Below are 22,630 nucleotides of genomic sequence, written 5' to 3'. Positions count from 1 at the left end.
ATAGACAGGCTAGAAATGTTTGAACAAAACAAAAAACAATTGCATTCAATTGCCACTCCATGTTGCATACAACAAGTATCCAATCCCCCTGTCACAAGGAGAGTTATGGCTGATTTAAGATGAAATATGGTAAGTACTTCAGTAGGTAAGAAGTGTGTCATCATGGAGTCACTATAGGAGGTATAACTGTATGTGATAAGAAGTGTGTCATCATGGAGTCACTACAGGAGGTATGATAAGAAGTGTGTCATCATTAAGTCACTACAGGAGGTCTGATAAGAAGTGTGTCGTCATTAAGTCACTACAGGAGGTATAACTGTATGTGATAAGAAGTGTGTCATCATGGAGTCACTACAGGAGGTATGATAAGAAGTGTGTCATCATTAAGTCACTACAGGAGGTATGATAAGAAGTGTGTCATCATGGAGTCACTACAGGAGGTATGATAAGAAGTGTGTCATCATTAAGTCACTACAGGAGGTATAACTGTATGTGATAAGAAGTGTGTCAACATGGAGTCACTACAGGAGGTATAACTGTATGTGATAAGAAGTGTGTCATCATTAAGTCACTACAGGAGGTATGATAAGAAGTGTGTCATCATGGAGTCACTACAGGAGGTATGATAAGAAGTGTGTCATCATTAAGTCACTACAGTAGGTATGATAAGAAGTGTGTCATCATTAAGTCACTACAGGAGGTGTGATAAGAAGTGTATCATCATGGAGTCACTACAGGAAGTATGATAAGAAGTGTATCATCATTAAATCACTACAGGAGGTATGATAAGAAGTGTATCATCATTAAGTCACTACAGGAGGTATGATAAGAAGTGTATCATCATGGAGTCACTACAGGAGGTATTACTGTATGTGGTAAGAAATGTGTCATCATGGAGTCACTACAGGAGGTATTACTGTATGTGGTAAGAAATGTGTCATCATGGAAGAAAGAATTCATTCAATTCCAATGCTGAATCATTTAAAATGTAGGTTGACGCAAATCCACCAATCAGCAGTTTTCTCTTGTCCTCGTGGGCTGAGAAGGAACTATTGTCCACATCGGTTGAGGAGGGACTTGGGTAGATGGTGAGCTCACATTACCATGGTTTATTCTCTCAGAGAAGTTAATATCACATTACCATGGTTTATTCTCTCAGAGAAGCTAATACCACATTACCATGGTTTATTCTCTCAGAGAAGCTAATATCATTACCATGGTTTATTCTCTCAGAGAAGCTAATATCACATTACCATGGTTTATTCTCTCAGAGAAGCTATCATTACCATAGTTTATTCTCTCAGAGAAGCTAATATCACATTACCATGGTTTATTCTCCCAGAGAAGCTAATATCACATTACCATGGTTTATTCTCTCAGAGAAGCTAATATCATTACCATGGTTTATTCTCTCAGAGAAGCTAATATCACATTACCATGGTTTATTCTCTCAGAGAAGCTAATATCACATTACCATGGTTTATTCTCTCAGAGAAGCTAATATCACATTACCATGGTTTATTCTCTCAGAGAAGCTAATATCACATTACCATGGATTATTCTCTCAGAGAAGCTAATATCACATTACCATGGTTTATTCTCTCAGAGAAGCTAATATCATTACCATGGTTTATTCTCTCAGAGAAGCTAATATCACATTACCATGGTTTATTCTCTCAGAGAAGCTAATATCACATTACCATGGTTTATTCTCTCAGAGAAGCTAATATCATTACCATGGTTTATTCTCTCAGAGAAGCTAATATCACATTACCATGGTTTATTCTCTCAGAGAAGCTAATATCACATTACCATGGTTTATTCTCTCAGAGAAGCTAATATCATTACCATGGTTTATTCTCTCAGAGAAGCTAATATTGTATTACCATGGTTTATTCTCTCAGAGAAGCACCCCAGTCAATGTTCCTGAAGGTACAGTATGTAAAACATATCGTTCTGACTTCCTACGTAATCCCATGTACACCACTGAATTCCTTAATCAAATGGTAGCCTAAAATGCAAATCAGTACAATTTCTATTCATTCAATTATGATGTAAATAAATCCTCCTGAATGGAATGAAGTGGTGGGATGAAGGAGGGATTAAGGAGAGAGAGAAAGAAAGAGTAAAAATGGCCTCTAAGAGGGATTTCCAGCATTAAGGCTCTCTCTCTGTCTCGCTCTCTGTAACTTAACACTAATTGAATTCAGCGACATTGGTTAGAAATAATAATTCTGCTTTACAAAGCCATACTGAGGTTAAACATTTTATGTGTTCAGTGATCCTCATCGTGAAGAAAACATTTAGAAGGCATTCTTATAACTGCAGCCCTCCCTCCAAATGTACAATATGGTCTTAGTCCCCTTCTCAAAGTAAATACATTTATCTGAAAATGTTACAAATGCATGTTCAGTGAATTCAGTATAGACATAGTATAGGAGTGTATTATGAAAAACAATATGACTTGGTTAAATCTGTGGTGATAGATTCAGTAAAGGATTCCATTTTATTTAGTCAGCTTAGATAACTCTTAAATGTAACTAAATGTAATCGAAAATGTAATCTACGTGATTCCCCCAACGTCATTATTTATCATGAGAGGTCCATAAACAATATATAGTTATGCTTCATACTCCAAGAAAAGTTCAAATCTTACCTTTCTGGTAAAATAGTTATAATTTGCAGAGGTGTAGTCACTTTGAGGACACAAGCTCAAGCACACAGAACAAATATGACACAAATATGAAAATAGGAAATACTTTATGATGTATTTCCTATTCAACAAAACTGTATGAATCAGGCTTGAAATTACTTAGATTTTTTCTGAATATAGTTTAATCAATTTATTAAACGACTGACTATGATATTTCACCGTCCTTATGACTGTAAAATACATATTTGTATATTTAGTGTTAGAAAGAATTGTGCATATTTTTTAAAGGTCTCTCTTGATCAAAACATCTGCCCCCATCGCTGTGAATGTCTCACAGAGCTCTAGCATGGCTTCCTGAACTTGTTAGGAACGCACCTTTCATCTCATCATTTCAAAACTACTACAGAAAGTGTTTTTTTTGTTTAAAATCAATGAATTATTTTAGATGACCGGCTATAAATCCATCTCTGAATGTGCTACAGCGGGGAAACCATTCTCTCCTGCTGCGTTATGATATAAGGATTGTTACTGGCTGTGACGCAGGGTTCAACCAGGAGTTGATGGACAGTCGGTAGAGCGAATGAAATGGTAGGAGGGACATCCCAGCATCAAGTGGTGTCAGATTTCACATCCTGCTTCACACAGGCAGAGGAGACATACTCCTGTGTCCGTGAGAATCAGGGCTACCGCTCAATGCAATTTCCATATATGGTGTCCACAGACCCATTTAGACCTGAAAATGTCAGTCGGAACCGGTACCAGAATCAAGCAGGTTCTCAAAACAGGGGACTTTACATCTAAGAGGTTTTAAAGTAGACACTCAGACTGTAGCTGGTCAACTAGCCTTTATGTTTTTAACTACTGTGATAAGGGATTTCACTGAGCCCTGAATCTGGGTTGACATACAAAATGTACTTCTAATGTGCACCATTTTTTTAGGGACAGAATTGGCACAATGATTAAGGCCATGTGACTTGTAGTTCTATAGATCATCAGAATCCTAGTTAGTTCTCTGACACTTGGCATGTACAGTAAGGGAGAGAACTCTACTCTGCTCTGCTCTGCTCTGCTCTGCTCTACTCTACTCTGCTCTACTCTGCTCTACTCTACTCTACTCTACTCTACTCTGCTCTGCTCTGCTCTAGTTGCACAATACTAATAGTCAACCACAACCTACATGTATGAATATTAGGGGAAATATAGAGCAGTTTGTTTCATGTCCCAAGTGTAATATAACTGTGAGTTGTTTCTTTTCTGAGGAGCAGAAGTTTAGAAGCAATCCTTGATAGCAGTTATGTCCTACTGTGTTGGTCTCATTGAGAGTTAACACAAGACATAAGCCGGTGTCTCTCTTTCTACTTTCTCAGTGTGTTTAGTTATTTTTCCAATCCCACAAGGTGTGTGTGTGTGTGTGTGTGTGTGTGTGTGTGTGTGTGTGTGTGTGTGTGTGTGTGTGTGTGTGTGTGTGTGTGTGTGTGTGTGTGTGTGTGTGTGGGTGGGCGTGCGTGTGTGTGTGTCCATGACAGGAAAGTAGTACCATGCTCTACCATGATTTAGAAGAGTTTAGACACTTTATTAATGAACTGTACCAGTGAGACTCCAGTGAATGAGAGGGCATAATACGGATGATCAGAGATGTACATATTATTTGACTGTATTTACAGAGTGAAAGTCAGTGTTTTCACATTATACACAAATTATTCTACAAATAAATCAACAGTTTGTAAATAACATAACATTAAATAAATTCAATCACCTTCCTATGGGTTTTACAGCTAAATATGCATAATAATGAAGACCTTCTCTGCTCTGCATAGAATTGATACATGTACTTTCATAATGGACAATTTGTGTTTTTTTTCTTCCTATAATACTGCTCTCACAATGCAGACGTATGCAGGCTGTAGATAGAAAAACAAGAACTAAAGTCTTTGGCAAATGTGGTAAAAATACATTCACTTGACAGTAAAACGATGTAAGATAATGTTTGATCACGTTTTTCCATTCTTCCAGCCAGGTTGGTGTTACCGCTGTGATTTCAAGACAAACCAGCTGGATAAGTCACATGATGTCTTACGACAAAACAAAAACAAACAAATACAGGAAGTTGAAACCTTGACGAAGAAAAAAAAATCTGCATATGATTAAGGCATTAACTGAAATCTTTGCCTTTGCTTTTAGTTGAAACTTTTGTTGACACATCATTATGTGATGATGGCCACATCATAATTAACTTACTATACTAACTATACTATGTCTGCGTGTCAAATGGAACCCTATTCCCTACGTAGTGCATTATTTCTGGTCAAAAGTAGTGCACTATAAAGGGAATAGGGTGCCATTCAGGATGCAAGAAATAACCATCATACTTGACTATTTTATGATTAAATTAGTTAGTCACAGAAAATAGTTAATTGATAAAATGTTATACTATATCTTAATGCCAAAGACTTAGGTTCAAACTTAAAATGTTAGCTAGCTAACTTGACGGGTTAAGTATGTGTGGATAGTAGCGTACTACATAAGGTAGAGACAAACTGGGGGAATTGCAGTAGTGTTACTGAAGCATCTCCAGACATAATGCTACTGGGAAGTCAATGAAACGGTCAACAGAAAGCAGCGACATCTGAAATGCCTTTCCAGACCAAAGGGTTATGATGAACTTATGGTTATATGTTTCTTCTTCCTTTGAACGGTTCTTCAAAAATAATAATATACTGTAAAACAAGACAAATAGGCATCCAGGTTCAAACGCCTGCATAATAGCGCTCCCAGTGTGTCAAACCTCCAGGTCAAAGTCTGCATAATAGCGCTCCCAGTGTGTCAAAACTCAAAAATAGTGCAAAATTAAAAACAAATACAAAATAGATTCTGCCTGATTATTTCTAGTATCCTGACAAATAAAAATGACAACAACAAAAAGTCAAGCATATTATCTGCAATTCATTAAGATGTCAATAACAATTATAAAAACAAAATAAAAAAATCTTTAAGAATATATTTACTAGGGTTTTTTTAAATCTTGTAAATTAGAAGACCACGGTATGTCACAATGTCCTTCTCATTTATCAATTCAGCGTTTTCTTTATTCTTTTCTTTTTTTCCCGTCTGATTGTGTATCACAGAGAACACCGCCTTATAATCTGCTCCTGGCATCATCATCAAAAAAAGCAACTGATTCATTTAATCATGCTGAACGTTTGGTTGGTTACAAAATGACTGTACGCTTGTTTGTAATAGAGGAGTAGAACCAAGCCGCGGTAGCCTTAGTCGCATTGACGCATGGATCTCATTGCACTGCCCTTTGAGTAGAATGTTCAGACCGATGCAGAAGGAAGGGAACAACAGCCTGCTACTATACTGTTCTGGACTCTCAGCTCAGGACGGGTTCCTCCGTCAGCCGACAGATCAGTCAAGTAAAGGAACGTTTTGATCCATGAAGGAGGAAAAACAAACGGAGGACCATTACAAAAAAGGAAAAGATACAAATTCCTCCTTGTCATTTTCAAAACTTTTACTTTTCTTTTTTTACCTCAGTAACCTCAGTAGTATCACGTATATATAGTCTTTCAAAGTCTCTAGTGGTAATGTACAGTCACGCAGATCAGAACGAAGAATTTTACATTTTTCACTACTTTGAAGTTATCCAAATTCATGGTTGATGGGAAGTTGTCTGCATGGTATCCTGAACGATCAGGTATTTTTCTGTTGTGTGTAGTAGTGTGGTATCCAGGAGGACAGTTCTTCTTCTGTTGTGTGTAGTAGTGTGATATACAGGAAATGGAGCGGCCTGTTAGCTGTCTTAACGGTATCCCCTCATGCCCTCTGTTCACACCGGGGCAACATGGACGCTGCCGAAGCCATGGTTGTAGTCGTGGTGTAGGTGGTGGTGGTTGATTTGGTTTCCATGGTAACTAGTGGCGGTCATATGCCGTGGCAGCAGTAGGTGGTCCGGAACCTCTGGATGTGGCACTATAATAATAAGGGGAACCTGGAAGGTTAACAGAAGAAATGGACCGTTGGAAACAACATCCACCATAACCCACAAAACACTGTAATTATGTCTCCTGTTTTCTTCTCAATCACTGATATTCTAACGGCTGTATCCGCTAGCTGTCCTAAATTCATTATAACGGCCAAGTCTAATACAATAAAAAATGTTCCAATGCATTTAATTTTTTTGATCATTTAAGGGATATGTTAAAACAATAGAATAAGACTGTAGCGGTTGTGATATGCTCTAAGACTCCAGTCAGTCATACTCACTTAGTAACGCTGGGTTGCTGAATCGCCATGCCTCGTTGTAGGTTGTGTACTGTGGATGACTGTAAGGATTTCCTGTAAACTCACTCCCTGTAAAACAAACAAAACAATTAGCCTTTTGAAAGTCCCATTCCATTATCTTGTGAAACGCTTTCACTTGCTAGCCATTTCCCGTCATATATAACATACAGGGTCATTTAATAGGCATTTATGTGAGACTATTTAGTTCTTATTATTTCTCTCCATTTCATTTTAATGATGCAAGACTGAACGACCTGAAGAAAATCTGACAGTTGTGGTCTTCCACGTCACACCCACTGTCATAGTATCTACTGTCCTGTATCTCTTAACACCTGCTGTTATAGTATCTACTGTCCTGTACCTCTTAACACCTGCTGTTATAGTATCTACTGTCCTGTACCTCTTAATACCTGCTGTCATAGTATCTACTGTCCTGTACCTCTTAACACCTGCTGTTATAGTATCTACTGTCCTGTACCTCTTAACACCTGCTGTTATAGTATCTACTGTCCTGTATCTCTTAACACCTGCTGTCATAGTATCTACTGTCCTGAACCTCTTAACACCTGCTGTTATAGTATCTACTGTCCTGTATCTCTTAACACCTGCTGTTACAGTATCTACTGTCCTGTACCTCTTAACACCTGCTGTCATAGTATCTACTGTCCTGTACCTCTTAACACCTGCTGTCATAGTATCTACTGTCCTGTATCTCCACCTGCTGTCATAGTATCTACTGTCCTGTACCTCTTAACACCTGCTGTCATAGTATCTACTGTCCTGTATCTCTTAACACCTGCTGTCATAGTATCTACTATCCTGTACCTCTTAACACCTGCTGTCATAGTATCTACTGTCCTGTATCTCTTAACACCTGCTGTCATAGTATCTACTGTCCTGTATCTCTTAACACCTGCTGTCATAGTATCTACTGTCCTGTACCTCTTAACACCTGCTGTCATAGTATCTACTGTCCTGTATCTCTTAACACCTGCTGTCATAGTATCTACTGTCCTGTACCTCTTAACACCTGCTGTCATAGTATCTACTGTTCTGTACCTCTTAACACCTGCTGTCATAGTATCTACTGTCCAGTACCTCTTAACACCTGCTGTCATAGTATCTACTGTCCTGTAGTACACCCTCTTAAGGACCTGCCTCTTATTTTCAGTTTTCGCCTAATATAACATACCCAAATCTAACTGCCTGTAGCTCAGGACCTGAAGCAAGGATATGCATATTCTTGGTACCATTTGAAAGAAAACACTTAGAAATTTGTGGAAATGTGAAACGAATGTAGGAGAATATAACACAATATATCTGGTAAAAGATAATACAAAGAAAAAAACAACCGTTCTTTTGTATTTTTTTGTACTATCATCTTTGAAATGCAAGAGAAAGGCTATAATGTATTATTCCAGCCCAGGTGCAATTTATATTTTGGCCACTAGATGGCAGCAGTGTATGTGCAAAGTTTTAGACTGATTCAATGAACCACTGCATTTCTGTTCAAAATTTTGTATCAAGACTACCCAAATGTGTCTAATTTATTTATTATTAATAACTTTTCATGTTAAAAATTGTGCACTCTCCTCAAACAATAGTGTTCTTTCACTGTAATAGCTACTGTAAATTGGACAGTGCAGCTAGATTAACACGAATTTAAGATTTCTGCCAATATCAGATATGTCTATGTCCTGGGAAATGTTCTTGTTACTTACAACCTCATGCTAATCTCATTAGCCTACGTTAGCTCAACTGTCCCGTGGACGGGACACTGATCCTGAAGAAGATGATATACTATATACTATGATACTATGACCTGCTGTCATAGTATCTACTGTCCTGTATTTGAAATAAACACTGATTTTAACACATTTGCTAGCATCCTCTCTGATGGTTGAAATGGCATTATAAACTCTTGTTATAGACTTCCTCCGAGGAAAGGAACCCCTTTTCTATAGATCTGAACACACAGGTATAGCTGTTTTGTGCCACAGGATTTCATTGCAGGCAGGAAGTAACTTAGACCATGCCAGTGAGCAATGCTGTTGGTCCAACACGTTTCTTTCTTTTATGAGACAATAAAAGGCTGAGATTTTAACAGTGTTTGGGGCCTGTCACTAAATCTTAGTGTCTGTGGGTCAGATAAATGAGGGGTTTAAAGGAGATCCACCAGCACCATGTTACTGCTGGTAGCTCGTGACTGATGAGAATGACTGAGTGATAAAAATATATTTGATAAGACGTGGTGACAAAAACACATTGTGTTCTCCATCTTCAACCAGATGAACTGACTGTCATAGAAATAATAGATAGCACCTTACATCACAGTGACTTTACACTGTGGAACTACTCATGTAATTACAGTGACTTTACACTGTGGAACTACTCATGTAATTACAGTGACTTTACACTGTGGAACTACTCATGTAATTACAGTGACTTTACACTGTGGAATTACTCATGTAATTACAGTGACTTTACACTGTGGAATTACTCATGTAATTACAGTATGAAGAGTTACAATGTACATCACAAACAAACATAAATACAATATTTTACCAACGTGACTGCCGGACATCAAAACCCCATGTGTATTAACCAGAAAAAGACCACATCTCTTTGTGTTTAATTCATATTCCACAGTAGCAGTTACACTGCCTTCACAAGGTATTCACACGCCCTGACTTTTTTTTCCACATTTTGTTGTGTTACAAAGAGTCATTCAAATGGTTTTAATTGTAATTTTTTTGTCAATGATCTACATATTGTAACATCAAAGTGGAAGAAAGATTCTAACATTTGTAAAAAAAAAAAAAATGTATGGCAATAAAACACTAATTTACATAAGTATTCACACACCTGAGTCAATACGTGTTAGAATCACCTTTGGCAGTGATTACAGCTGTGAGTCTTTCTGGGTAAGTCTCTAAGAGCTTTCCACACCTGGATTGTACAATATTTGCCCATTATTCTTTAAAAAATTCTTCAAGCTCTGTGAAGTTGGTTGTTTATTATTGCTGTAATTAATAACTGTACCATGATCAAAAGGATATTCAATGTCAACCAATAGGTGCCCTTTTTTGCGAGCCATTGGAGAAAAAACCTCCCTGGTCTTTGTGGTTGAGGGACCAGAGGGTACAGAAGTGGGGTAGTCATTTAAAAATCATGTTATACACTATTATTGGATACAGAGTCCATGCAATTTATTATGTGACTCGTTAAGCTCATTTTTACTCCTGAACTTATTTAGGATCTCCATAACAAAGGGGTTGAATACTTATTGACTCACGATATTTCAGCTTTTCATTTTTAATTCATTTGTAAACATTTAAACATAATTCCCCTTTGACATTATGAGGTACTGTGTGTATCAGTGACACTAAATCACAATTGAATCATTTTTAAATTCAGGCTGTAACACCTGAAAATGTGGAAAAAGTCAAGGAGTGTGACTACTTTCTGAAGGTGCTGTATGTGTTGTTGATACTCTATGCTGAAACTGAAATTAAAATCACCAGTGTGCATTGCATCCAGTGGACAAAACAGTGATCGTACGGATGGACGCAGGAGAGCGCGGGAGAGCGCGGGAGAGCGAGTCTGAATCCTGAAGCCATTTGAGCATGCTGTAATCGGTTAATGATCTTCTAACACAGCTGTGCACTCGATTGGATTTCCTTTCCACATGGGTTGATCAGCTCAAAGAAAAATGGTGGTGCGTGCTGCTGTGTTGGGTTGGGGTATACGAGCACAGGGAGGGGGAATACCAGGAAACAACCAGTGAATCAGTGCCGTAACCAGAATGCATCCTGTCCCATCCCGTCTTGCCCCAGTGTCTGGTTGGTGTGTTCTGGCAGTGAAACACTAGCCCTGGCCCAGCCGGACCCTCCTTAGAGAGATAGTGATTTAAATATTGACTGGCCTCCCATGCCGCTGTGTTGTGACCCTTCACTGTTTGTTGTGAACCTGAACTGCAGGTTAAGTAGAGGGGGAAAGGGAGGTGCTCTGACCACAGAGGAGGCCGAGTGGATGACTGGGAGGGAGACGGAGGAGAGGAGATCGCTAGCTGTTTATCGACGGCTCCTGGGAATGCCTCATGCACTGTATACACCACAGAGCGATAATGAGTTAAGATACTGGAGTGGAACTGAGAGGACATGTCTTTTAACCATGTCTCTGTCTGTCTCTGTCCTTTAACCATGTCTCTGTCTGTCTCTGTCCTTTAACCATGTCTCTGTCTGTCTCTGTCCTTTAACCATGTCTCTGTCTGTCTCTGTCCTTTAACCATGTCTCTGTCTGTCTCTGTCCTTTAACCATGTCTCTGTCTGTCTCTCAGTTATCCAGCAGGACTAGTTTCTTGATAGCCTACATGTAATTATGTGTGCTGTATGTCCACTCTACAGGTCATTGCTTTATTTGAGAGACAGTTAATACAATCTTCAAATGAAAACAACATATTAAACTAAAATGTAATATCTACACAAAGTAGACTCACCAGGAACCATTCCGGCCAGTGTTGAGGTGGGGTAGCTGCCTTGGCCGGTGGGGGGTACGTGAGGGGGATAACCCGGTAGGGTTGTGTTGGCCATGTCTCGACCTGGAGAGAGAGAGAACACACACACAATCAATAGATGGTCCTCCAAGACAAAATACTAAACCACCCCTTAGAAACAGGACCAAACCATACCTCTTAGATTTTAGAAACAGGACTAAACCACCCCTCTCAGAGATTAGAAACAGGACTAAACCACCCCTCTCAGAGATTAGAAACAGGACTAAACCACCCCTTAGAAACAGGACCAAACCATACCTTTTAGATTTTAGAAACAGGACTAAACCACCCCTCTCAGAGATTAGAAACAGGACTAAACCACCCCTTAGAGACAGGACCAAACCATACCTCTTAGAGGTTAGAAACAGGACTAAACCACCCCTTAGAAACAGGACTAAACCATATCTCTTAGAGGTTAGAAACAGGACTAAACCACCCCTTAGAAACAGGACCAAACCATACCTCTTCGAGGTTAGAAACAGGACTAAACCACCCCTTTCAGAGGTTAGAAACAGGACTAAACCACCCCTTAGAAACAGGACCAAACCATACCTCTTGGAGGTTAGAAACAGGACTAAACCACCCCTCTCAGAGGTTAGAAACAGGACTAAACCACCCCTTAGAAACAGGACCAAACCATACCTCTTCGAGGTTAGAAACAGGACTAAACCACCCCTCTCAGAGGTTAGAAACAGGACTAAACCACCCCTTAGAAACAGGACCAAACCATACCTCTCCGAGGTTAGAAACAGGACTAAACCACCCCTTAGAAACAGGACCAAACCATACCTCTTCGAGGTTAGAAACAGGACTAAACCACCCCTCTCAGAGGTTAGAAACAGGACTAAAGCACCCCTTAGAAACAGGACCAAACCATACCTCTCAGAGGTTAGAAACAGGACTAAACCACCCCTCTCAGAGGTTAGAAACAGGACTAAACCACCCCTCTCAGAGGTTAGAAACAGGACTAAACCACCCCTCTCAGAGGTTAGAAACAGGACTAAACCACCCCTTAGAAACAGGACCAAACCATACCTCTTCGAGGTTAGAAACAGGACTAAACCACCCCTCTCAGAGGTTAGAAACAGGACTAAACCACCCCTTAGAAACAGGACCAAACCATACCGCTTAGAGGTTAGAAATAGGACTAAACCACTCTTCTCAGAGATTAGAAACACGACTAAACCACCCCTTAGAAACAGGACCAAACCATACCTCTTAGAGGTTAGAAACAGGACTAAACCACCCCTTAGAAACAGGACTAAACCATACCTCTTAGCGGTTAGAAACAGGACTAAACCACCCCTTTATGGAGGTTAGAAACGGGACCATGTTTGTGTTCCAAATGGCAGCCTATTCCCTACATAGTGAACTACTTTTTACCAGGGCCCATTGGGCATATAGGGTCCATAGGGCTCTGGTCAAAAGTAGTGCACTATGTAGGGAATAGGCTGCCATTTGGGATGCACTACATCTAATCACACGATCTCCCTTGAACTGAAAAGAGTCATTGTAAATCACTGTAAAACCATGAAACATGTGACATGTTTATAACCTAAATGTCTGTGTATGAAACTTAAACATTAGGTGTTTAGATTAGCCATGAAGAGTTCCCATCTTAAACACAAGTGTTAAGAACGCAATATTAAACATGATAGTCAGCATTTTCCAGTCAGTTTCCAACCAGGCGAACACCTATATCTCCTAGGTGTTCAGATTTTAAGCACTTTTCCATTGTTCTGTTCAGAGTGCATTTTGTCATTAGAAATTGATGTGACTTTCCATGTCTTTAATTCAGATCAGTGTTAGGAATGAATGTCTGTCACCTTACCTACATTTCAGAACAACTGAACAGGACATTTCAGTCAAGAAATACTTTCAATCACATGGTGTTGTTGTTACTCAACTATGTTGAGTTCATTTTCACTAACTCTCTTAGAGTTAACTCTCTCAGCGGGGGGCTCATTATCATATTTCCCAGCATGCTTTGTTGATCTTTAGAATAGTTTGCTTTAATATCTGTTTTTCCTCATGCACATTGATTGAATAAATGATCTTATACTTATAAAAAGATAAATAACTCAAAATGTTCTAAACTAATCCAATCTGTAAGGGGTTGGATTTATTCCACCCGTTATTGAGATGGTTGTTCCAGTTTAGATGGTTTAGGTCAGGGGTCATCAATTAGAATCAGCTGACGGACCAGGTTTTTTTTTTAGCGGATGGTCAGGGGTCCGGAACAAAATTACAAGTAATTTGTAGACTGCAAATTGACTGCAAGAAGCCCTAACAGACTTAATATTTGACTAAAATGTAATAATTTAAAACCTTGCTTACCATCGTATATGATCACATATACTGTATATGTCTATTATGAGTAGGAATCCTTTGGAACAGATAACCAAAATAAAATAAAATACTGAAATCCCCAGTTGGGGAGCCCTGGTTTAGGTAGTCTTGTTTGTTAAGTCCTTCACCATAGCAGCCATTCTGAGTGCTGGTTGTGGATGATAAAATATTCTAATTGTTGGATATCCTCCCTCTGGCTGGATTCTGATAGGAATTACTCATCACTTCACAAACCAGCATATTGTGACTTGCAGGTCTGATGTTGCCCATGAGCCAGGATTTTCAAACCACAATGTCGAGGATAACTAGGCCATAACTAGAGACCGTATGACATATATAATATGAGGTCATTAAGGGTTTATTTTTAATTGAAACACATTCACGTAGTCAGTCATCTGGTGAAGGCTTCAGTAGTAGAAGTTATTGAAGGAAACAATCATATCTCTGTCACATATCTCTGTCACAAACACAGTGATTGGTGGTTATCTCTCACATTCATTTGAAAGGCACGCTGGGAAATGTGCAAATATGGCTTCACACCCTACAGTGTTGAAACAACACCCCCAGTGTTTAGTGTATAACACCTAATGACTTGTACTGAATAAACGTCTTCATGTGTTTAAAAACTATTACAGCGGATAAACATGCACTGGAGTTTACAATCTAAACACTGTGACACGTTTTCATTGAAATTCAAAATGCCTTGATGTGTTTAAAAAGTGTTCCAGAAAACTGATCAGATCCTAAACACCTGGTTTTAAAGCGCAGGTATAATGACCTCTATACAATGGCCTACACCCTAGTGACCAGAGAATAAATAAACTGTAGTCTATAGTGACCAGAGAATAAATATACAGTAGTCAATAGTGACCAGAGAATAAATATACTGTAGTCTATAGTGACCAGAGAATAAATAAACTGTAGTCTATAGTGACCAGAGAATAAATATACAGTAGTCAATAGTGACCAGAGAATAAATATACTGTAGTCTATAGTGACCAAATAATAAATATACTGTAGTCTATAGTGACCAGATAACAAATATACTGTAGTCTATAGTGACCAGATAATAAATATACTGTAGTCTATAGTGACCAGATAACAAATATACAGTAGTCTATAGTGACCAGAGAATAAATATACTGTAGTCTATAGTAACCAGAGAATAAATATACTGTAGTCTATAGTGACCAGAGAATAAATATACAGTAGTCAATAGTGACCAGGGAATAAATATACAGTAGTCAATAGTGACCAGGGAATAAATATACTGTAGTCTATAGTGACCAGAGAATAAATATACTGTAGTCTATAGTGACCAGAGAATAAATATACAGTAGTCAATAGTGACCAGAGAATAAATATACTGTAGTCTATAGTGACCAGAGAATAAATATACTGTAGTCTATAGTGACTAGAGAATAAATATAATGTAGACTATAGTGACCAGATAATAAATATACTGTAGTCTATAGTGACCAGATAACAAATATACAGTAGTCTATAGTGACCAGAGAATAAATATACTGTAGTCTATAGTAACCAGAGAATAAATATACTGTAGTCTATAGTGACCAGAGAATAAATATACAGTAGTCAATAGTGACCAGGGAATAAATATACTGTAGTCTATAGTGACCAGAGAATAAATATACTGTAGTCTATAGTGACCAGAGAATAAATATACAGTAGTCAATAGTGACCAGAGAATAAATATACTGTAGTCTATAGTGACCAGAGAATAAATATACTGTAGTCTATAGTGACTAGAGAATAAATATACTGTAGACTATAGTGACCAGATAATAAATATACTGTAGTCTATAGTGACCAGATAACAAATATACTGTAGTCTATAGTGACCAGATAATAAATATACAGTAGTCTATAGTGACCAGAGAATAAATATACTGTAGTCTATAGTGACCAGATAATAAATATATTGTAGTCTATGGTGACCAGAGAATAAATATACTGTAGTCTATAGTGACCAGAGATTAAATATACTGTAGTCTATAGTGACCAGAGAATAAATATACAGTAGTCAATAGTGACCAGGGAATAAATATACTGTAGTCTATAGTGACCAGATAATAAATATACTGTAGTCTATAGTGACCAGAGAATAAATATACTGTAGTCTATAGTGACCAGAGAATAAATGTACTGTAGTCTACACCCATGTGACCAGATAATAAATATACTGTAGTCTATAGTGACCAGAGAATAAGTATACTGTAGTCTATAGTGACCAGAGAATAAATGTACTGTAGTCAACACCCTAGTGACCAGAGAATAAATATACTGTAGTCGATAGTGACCAGATAACAAATATACTGTAGTCTATAGTGACCAGATAATAAATATACAGTAGTCTATAGTGACCAGAGAATAAATATACTGTAGTCTATAGTGACCAGATAATAAATATATTGTAGTCTATGGTGACCAGAGAATAAATATACTGTAGTCTATAGTGACCAGAGATTAAATATACTGTAGTCTATAGTGACCAGAGAATAAATATACAGTAGTCAATAGTGACCAGGGAATAAATACACTGTAGTCTATAGTGACCAGATAATAAATATACTGTAGTCTATAGTGACCAGAGAATAAATATACTGTAGTCTATAGTGACCAGAGAATAAATGTACTGTAGTCTACACCCATGTGACCAGATAATAAATATACTGTAGTCTATAGTGACCAGAGAATAAGTATACTGTAGTCTATAGTGACCAGAGAATAAATGTACTGTAGTCAACACCCTAGTGACCAGAGAATAAATATACTGTAGTCGATAGTGACCAGAGAATAAATATACTGTAGTATACACCCTAGTGACCATAGAATAAATATACTGTAGTCTATAGTGACCAGAGAATAAATATACTGTAGTCTATAGTGACCAGAGAATAAATATACTGTAGTCTACACCCTAGTGACCAGAGAATAAATATAATGTAGTCTATAGTGTCCAGAGAATAAATATACTGTAGTCTATAGTGACCAGATAATAAATATACTGTAGTCTATAGTGACCAGAGAATAAATATACTGTAGTCTATAGTGACCAGATAATAAATATACTGTAGTCTACACCCTAGTGACCAGAGAATAAATATACTGTAGTCTATAGTGACCAGATAATAAATATACTGTAGTCTATAGTGACCAGATTATAAATATAATGTAGTCTACATCCTAGTGACCAGAGAATAAATATACTGTAGTCTACACCCTAGTGACCAGAGAATAAATATACTGTAGTCTATAGTGACCAGAGAATAAATATACTGTAGTCTACACCCTAGTGACCAGAGAATAAATATACTGTAGTCGATAGTGACCAGAGAATAAATATACTGTAGTCTATAGTGACCAGAGAATAAATATACTGTAGTCTATAGTGACCAGAGAATAAATATACTGTAGTCTATAGTGACCAGAGAATAAATATACAGTAGTCAATAGTGACCAGGGAATAAATATACTGTAGTCTATAGTGACCAGAGAATAAATATACTGTAGTCTATAGTGACCAGAGAATAAATATAAAGTAGTCTATAGTGACCAGAGAATAAATATACTGTAGTCTATAGTGACCAGATAATAAATATACAGTAGTCTACAGTGACCAGAGAATAAATATGCTGTAGTCTATAGTGACCAGATAATAAATATATTGTAGTCTATGGTGACCAGAGAATAAATATACTGTAGTCTATAGTGACCAGAGAATAAATATACTGTAGTCTATAGTGACCAGTGAATAAATATACAGTAGTCAATAGTGACCAGGGAATAAATATACTGTAGTCTATAGTGACCAGAGAATAAATATACTGTAGTCAATAGTGACCAGATAATAAATATACTGTAGTCTACACCCTAGTGACCAGAGAATAAATATACTGTAGTCTATAGTGACCAGAGAATAAATATACTGTAGTCTATAGTGACCAGATAATAAATATACTGTAGTCTATAGTGACCAGAGAATAAATATGCTGTAGTCTATAGTGACCAGATAATAAATATACTGTAGTCTATAGTGACCAGAGAATAAATATACTATAGTCTATAGTGACCAGAGAATAAATATACAGTAGTCAATAGTGACCAGGGAATAAATATACTGTAGTCTATAGTGACCAGAGAATAAATATACTGTAGTCTATAGTGACCAGAGAATAAATATACAGTAGTCAATAGTGACCAGAGAATAAATATACTGTAGTCTATAGTGCCCAGAGAATAAATATACTGTAGTCTATAGTGACTAGAGAATAAATATACTGTAGACTATAGTGACCAGAGAATAAATATACTGTAGTCTATAGTGACCAGAGAATAAATATACTGTAGTCTATAGTGACCAGAGAATAAATATACTGTAGTCTATAGTGACCAGAGAATAAATATAAAGTAGTCTATAGTGACCAGAGAATAAATATACTGTAGTCTATAGTGACCAGATAATAAGTATACAGTAGTCTACAGTGACCAGAGAATAAATATACTGTAGTCTATAGTGACCAGATAATAAATATATTGTAGTCTATGGTGACCAGAGAATAAATATAATGTAGTCTATAGTGACCAGAGAATAAATATACTGTAGTCTATAGTGACCAGAGAATAAATATACAGTATTCAATAGTGACCAGGGAATAAATATACTGTAGTCTATAGTGACCAGAGAATAAATATACTGTAGTCTATAGTGACCAGATAATAAATATACTGTAGTCTATAGTGACCAGAGAATAAATATACTGTAGTCTATAGTGACCAGAGAATAAATGTACTGTAGTCTACACCCATGTGACCAGAGAATAAATATACTGTAGTCTATAGTGACCAGAGAATAAGTATACTGTTGTCTATAGTGACCAGAGAATAAATATACTGTAGTCTACACCATAGTGACCAGAGAATAAATATAATGTAGTCTATAGTGACCAGAGAATAAATATACTGTAGTCTATAGTGACCAGATAATAAATATACTGTAGTCTATAGTGACCAGATAATAAATATACTGTAGTCTATAGTGACCAGATAATAAATATACTGTAGTCTACACCCTAGTGACCAGAGAATAAATATACTGTAGTCTATAGTGACCAGATAAGAAATATACTGTAGTCTATAGTGACCAGATAATAAATATACAGTAGTCTACAGTGACCAGAGAATAAATATACTGTAGTCTATAGTGACCAGATAATAAATATATTGTAGTCTAGGGTGACCAGAGAATAAATATACTGTAGTCTATAGTGACCAGAGAATAAATATACTGTACTCTATAGTGACCAGATAATAAATATACTGTAGTCTATAGTGACCAGAGAATAAATATACTGTAGTCTATAGTGACCAGATAATAAATATACTGTAGTCTATAGTGACCAGAGAATAAATATACTGTAGTCTATAGTGACCAGAGAATAAATGTACTGTAGTCTACACCCATGTGACCAGAGAATAAATATACTGTAGTCTATAGTGACCAGAGAATAAGTATACTGTTGTCTATAGTGACCAGAGAATAAATATACTGTAGTCTACACCATAGTGACCAGAGAATAAATATAATGTAGTCTATAGTGACCAGAGAATAAATATACTGTAGTCTATAGTGACCAGATAATAAATATACTGTAGTCTATAGTGACCAGAGAATAAATATACTGTAGTCTATAGTGACCAGATAATAAATATACTGTAGTCTACACCCTAGTGACCAGAGAATAAATATACTGTAGTCTATAGTGACCAGATAAGAAATATACTGTAGTCTATAGTGACCAGATAATAAATATACAGTAGTCTACAGTGACCAGAGAATAAATATACTGTAGTCTATAGTGACCAGATAATAAATATATTGTAGTCTAGGGTGACCAGAGAATAAATATACTGTAGTCTATAGTGACCAGAGAATAAATATACTGTACTCTATAGTGACCAGATAATAAATATACTGTAGTCTATAGTGACCAGAGAATAAATATACTGTAGTCTATAGTGACCAGATAATAAATATACTGTAGTCTATAGTGACCAGAGAATAAATATACTGTAGTCTATAGTGACCAGAGAATAAATATACTATAGTCTATAGTGACCAGAGAATAAATATACAGTAGTCAATAGTGACCAGGGAATAAATATACTGTAGTCTATAGTGACCAGAGAATAAATATACTGTAGTCTATAGTGACCAGAGAATAAATATACAGTAGTCAATAGTGACCAGAGAATAAATATACTGTAGTCTATAGTGCCCAGAGAATAAATATACTGTAGTCTATAGTGACTAGAGAATAAATATACTGTAGACTATAGTGACCAGAGAATAAATATACTGTAGTCTATAGTGACCAGAGAATAAATATACTGTAGTCTATAGTGACCAGAGAATAAATATACTGTAGTCTATAGTGACCAGAGAATAAATATAAAGTAGTCTATAGTGACCAGAGAATAAATATACTGTAGTCTATAGTGACCAGATAATAATTATACAGTAGTCTACAGTGACCAGAGAATAAATATACTGTAGTCTATAGTGACCAGATAATAAATATATTGTAGTCTATGGTGACCAGAGAATAAATATACTGTAGTCTATAGTGACCAGAGAATAAATATACTGTAGTCTATAGTGACCAGAGAATAAATATACAGTAGTCAATAGTGACCAGGGAATAAATATACTGTAGTCTATAGTGACCAGAGAATAAATATACTGTAGTCTATAGTGACCAGATAATAAATATACTGTAGTCTATAGGGACCAGGGAATAAATATACTGTAGTCTATAGTGACCAGAGAATAAATATACTGTAGTCTATAGTGACCAGATAATAAATATACTGTAGTCTACACCCTAGTGACCAGAGAATAAATATACTGTAGTCTATAGTGACCAGAGAATAAATATACTGTAGTCTATAGTGACCAGATAATAAATAAACTGTAGTCTATAGTGACCAGAGAATAAATATACTGTAGTCTATAGTGACCAGATAATAAATATACTGTAGTCTATAGTGACCAGAGAATAAATATACTGTAGTCTATAGTGACCAGAGAATAAATATACTATAGTCTATAGTGACCAGAGAATAAATATACAGTAGTCAATAGTGACCAGGGAATAAATATACTGTAGTCTATAGTGACCAGAGAATAAATATACTGTAGTCTATAGTGACCAGAGAATAAATATACAGTAGTAAATAGTGACCAGAGAATAAATATACTGTAGTCTATAGTGCCCAGAGAATAAATATACTGTAGTCTATAGTGACTAGAGAATAAATATACTGTAGACTATAGTGACCAGAGAATAAATATACTGTAGTCTATAGTGACCAGAGAATAAATATAATGTAGTCTATAGTGACCAGAGAATAAATATACTGTAGTCTATAGTGACCAGAGAATAAATATAAAGTAGTCTATAGTGACCAGAGAATAAATATACTGTAGTCTATAGTGACCAGATAATAAGTATACAGTAGTCTACAGTGACCAGAGAATAAATATACTGTAGTCTATAGTGACCAGATAATAAATATATTGTAGTCTGTGGTGACCAGAGAATAAATGTACTGTAGTCTATAGTGACCAGAGAATAAATATACTGTGGTCTATAGTGACCAGAGAATAAATATACAGTAGTCAATAGTGACCAGGGAATAAATATACTGTAGTCTATAGTGACCAGAGAATAAATATACAGTATTCAATAGTGACCAGGGAATAAATATACTGTAGTCTATAGTGACCAGGGAATAAATATACTGTAGTCTATAGTGACCAGAGAATAAATATACTGTAGTCTATAGTGACCAGATAATAAATATACTGTAGTCTATAGTGACCAGAGAATAAATGTACTGTAGTCTACACCCATGTGACCAGAGAATAAATATACTGTAGTCTATAGTGACCAGAGAATAAGTATACTGTTGTCTATAGTGACCAGAGAATAAATATACTGTAGTCTATAGTAACCAGAGAATAAATATACTGTAGTCTATAGTGACCAGAGAATAAATATACTGTAGTCTATAGTCACCAGAGAATAAATATCCTGTAGTCTGTAGTGACCAGATAACAAATATACTGTAGTCTATAGTGACCAGAGAATAAATATACTGTAGTCTATACTGACCAGAGAATAAATATACTGTAGTCTATAGTGACCAGAGAATAAATATACTGTAGTCTACACCCTAGTGACCAGAGAATAAATATACTGTAGTCTATAGTGACCAGATAATTAATATACTGTAGTCTACATCCTAGTGACCAGAGAATAAATATACTGTAGTCAACACCCTAGTGACCAGATAATAAATATACTGTAGTCTATAGTGACCAGATAATAAATATATTGTAGTCTATGGTGACCAGAGAATAAATATACTGTAGTCTATAGTGACCAGAGATTAAATATACTGTAGTCTATAGTGACCAGAGAATAAATATACAGTAGTCAATAGTGACCAGGGAATAAATACACTGTAGTCTATAGTGACCAGATAATAAATATACTGTAGTCTATAGTGACCAGAGAATAAATATACTGTAGTCTATAGTGACCAGAGAATAAATGTACTGTAGTCTACACCCATGTGACCAGATAATAAATATACTGTAGTCTATAGTGACCAGAGAATAAGTATACTGTAGTCTATAGTGACCAGAGAATAAATGTACTGTAGTCAACACCCTAGTGACCAGAGAATAAATATACTGTAGT

The 22,630-nt window shown here is 36.4% G+C and overlaps 1 protein-coding gene across 2 annotated transcripts in view; it reads right to left on the bottom strand.

Moving 5' to 3' along the window:
- Positions 1–4,205: 4,205 nt before the first annotated feature.
- Positions 4,206–22,630, bottom strand: part of LOC106594719 (paired box protein Pax-2a) — a 101,227-nt gene continuing 82,802 nt past the window's right edge. The window contains exons 8-10 of one of the 2 annotated variants that reach the window (XM_082978758.1): positions 11,436–11,537; positions 6,920–7,006; positions 4,206–6,625 (exon numbers count right to left, since the gene is read on the bottom strand). In XM_082978758.1, the coding sequence (XP_082834884.1) occupies positions 6,483–6,625; positions 6,920–7,006; positions 11,436–11,537 (332 nt within the window). In that variant the 3' untranslated portion in view covers positions 4,206–6,482. Of the gene's footprint in view, positions 6,645–6,919; positions 7,007–11,435; positions 11,538–22,630 lie in introns of both variants that reach the window. The other variant, XM_082978759.1, reaches the window with a different exon arrangement.

This window comes from Salmo salar, chromosome 01 (assembly GCF_965601325.2).
Source record: "Salmo salar chromosome 01, fSalSal1, whole genome shotgun sequence".
Taxonomy (NCBI): domain Eukaryota; kingdom Metazoa; phylum Chordata; class Actinopteri; order Salmoniformes; family Salmonidae; genus Salmo; species Salmo salar.
Note: the sequence above shows the minus strand (reverse complement) of the source record. Positions and strands in the feature narration are given on the sequence as shown.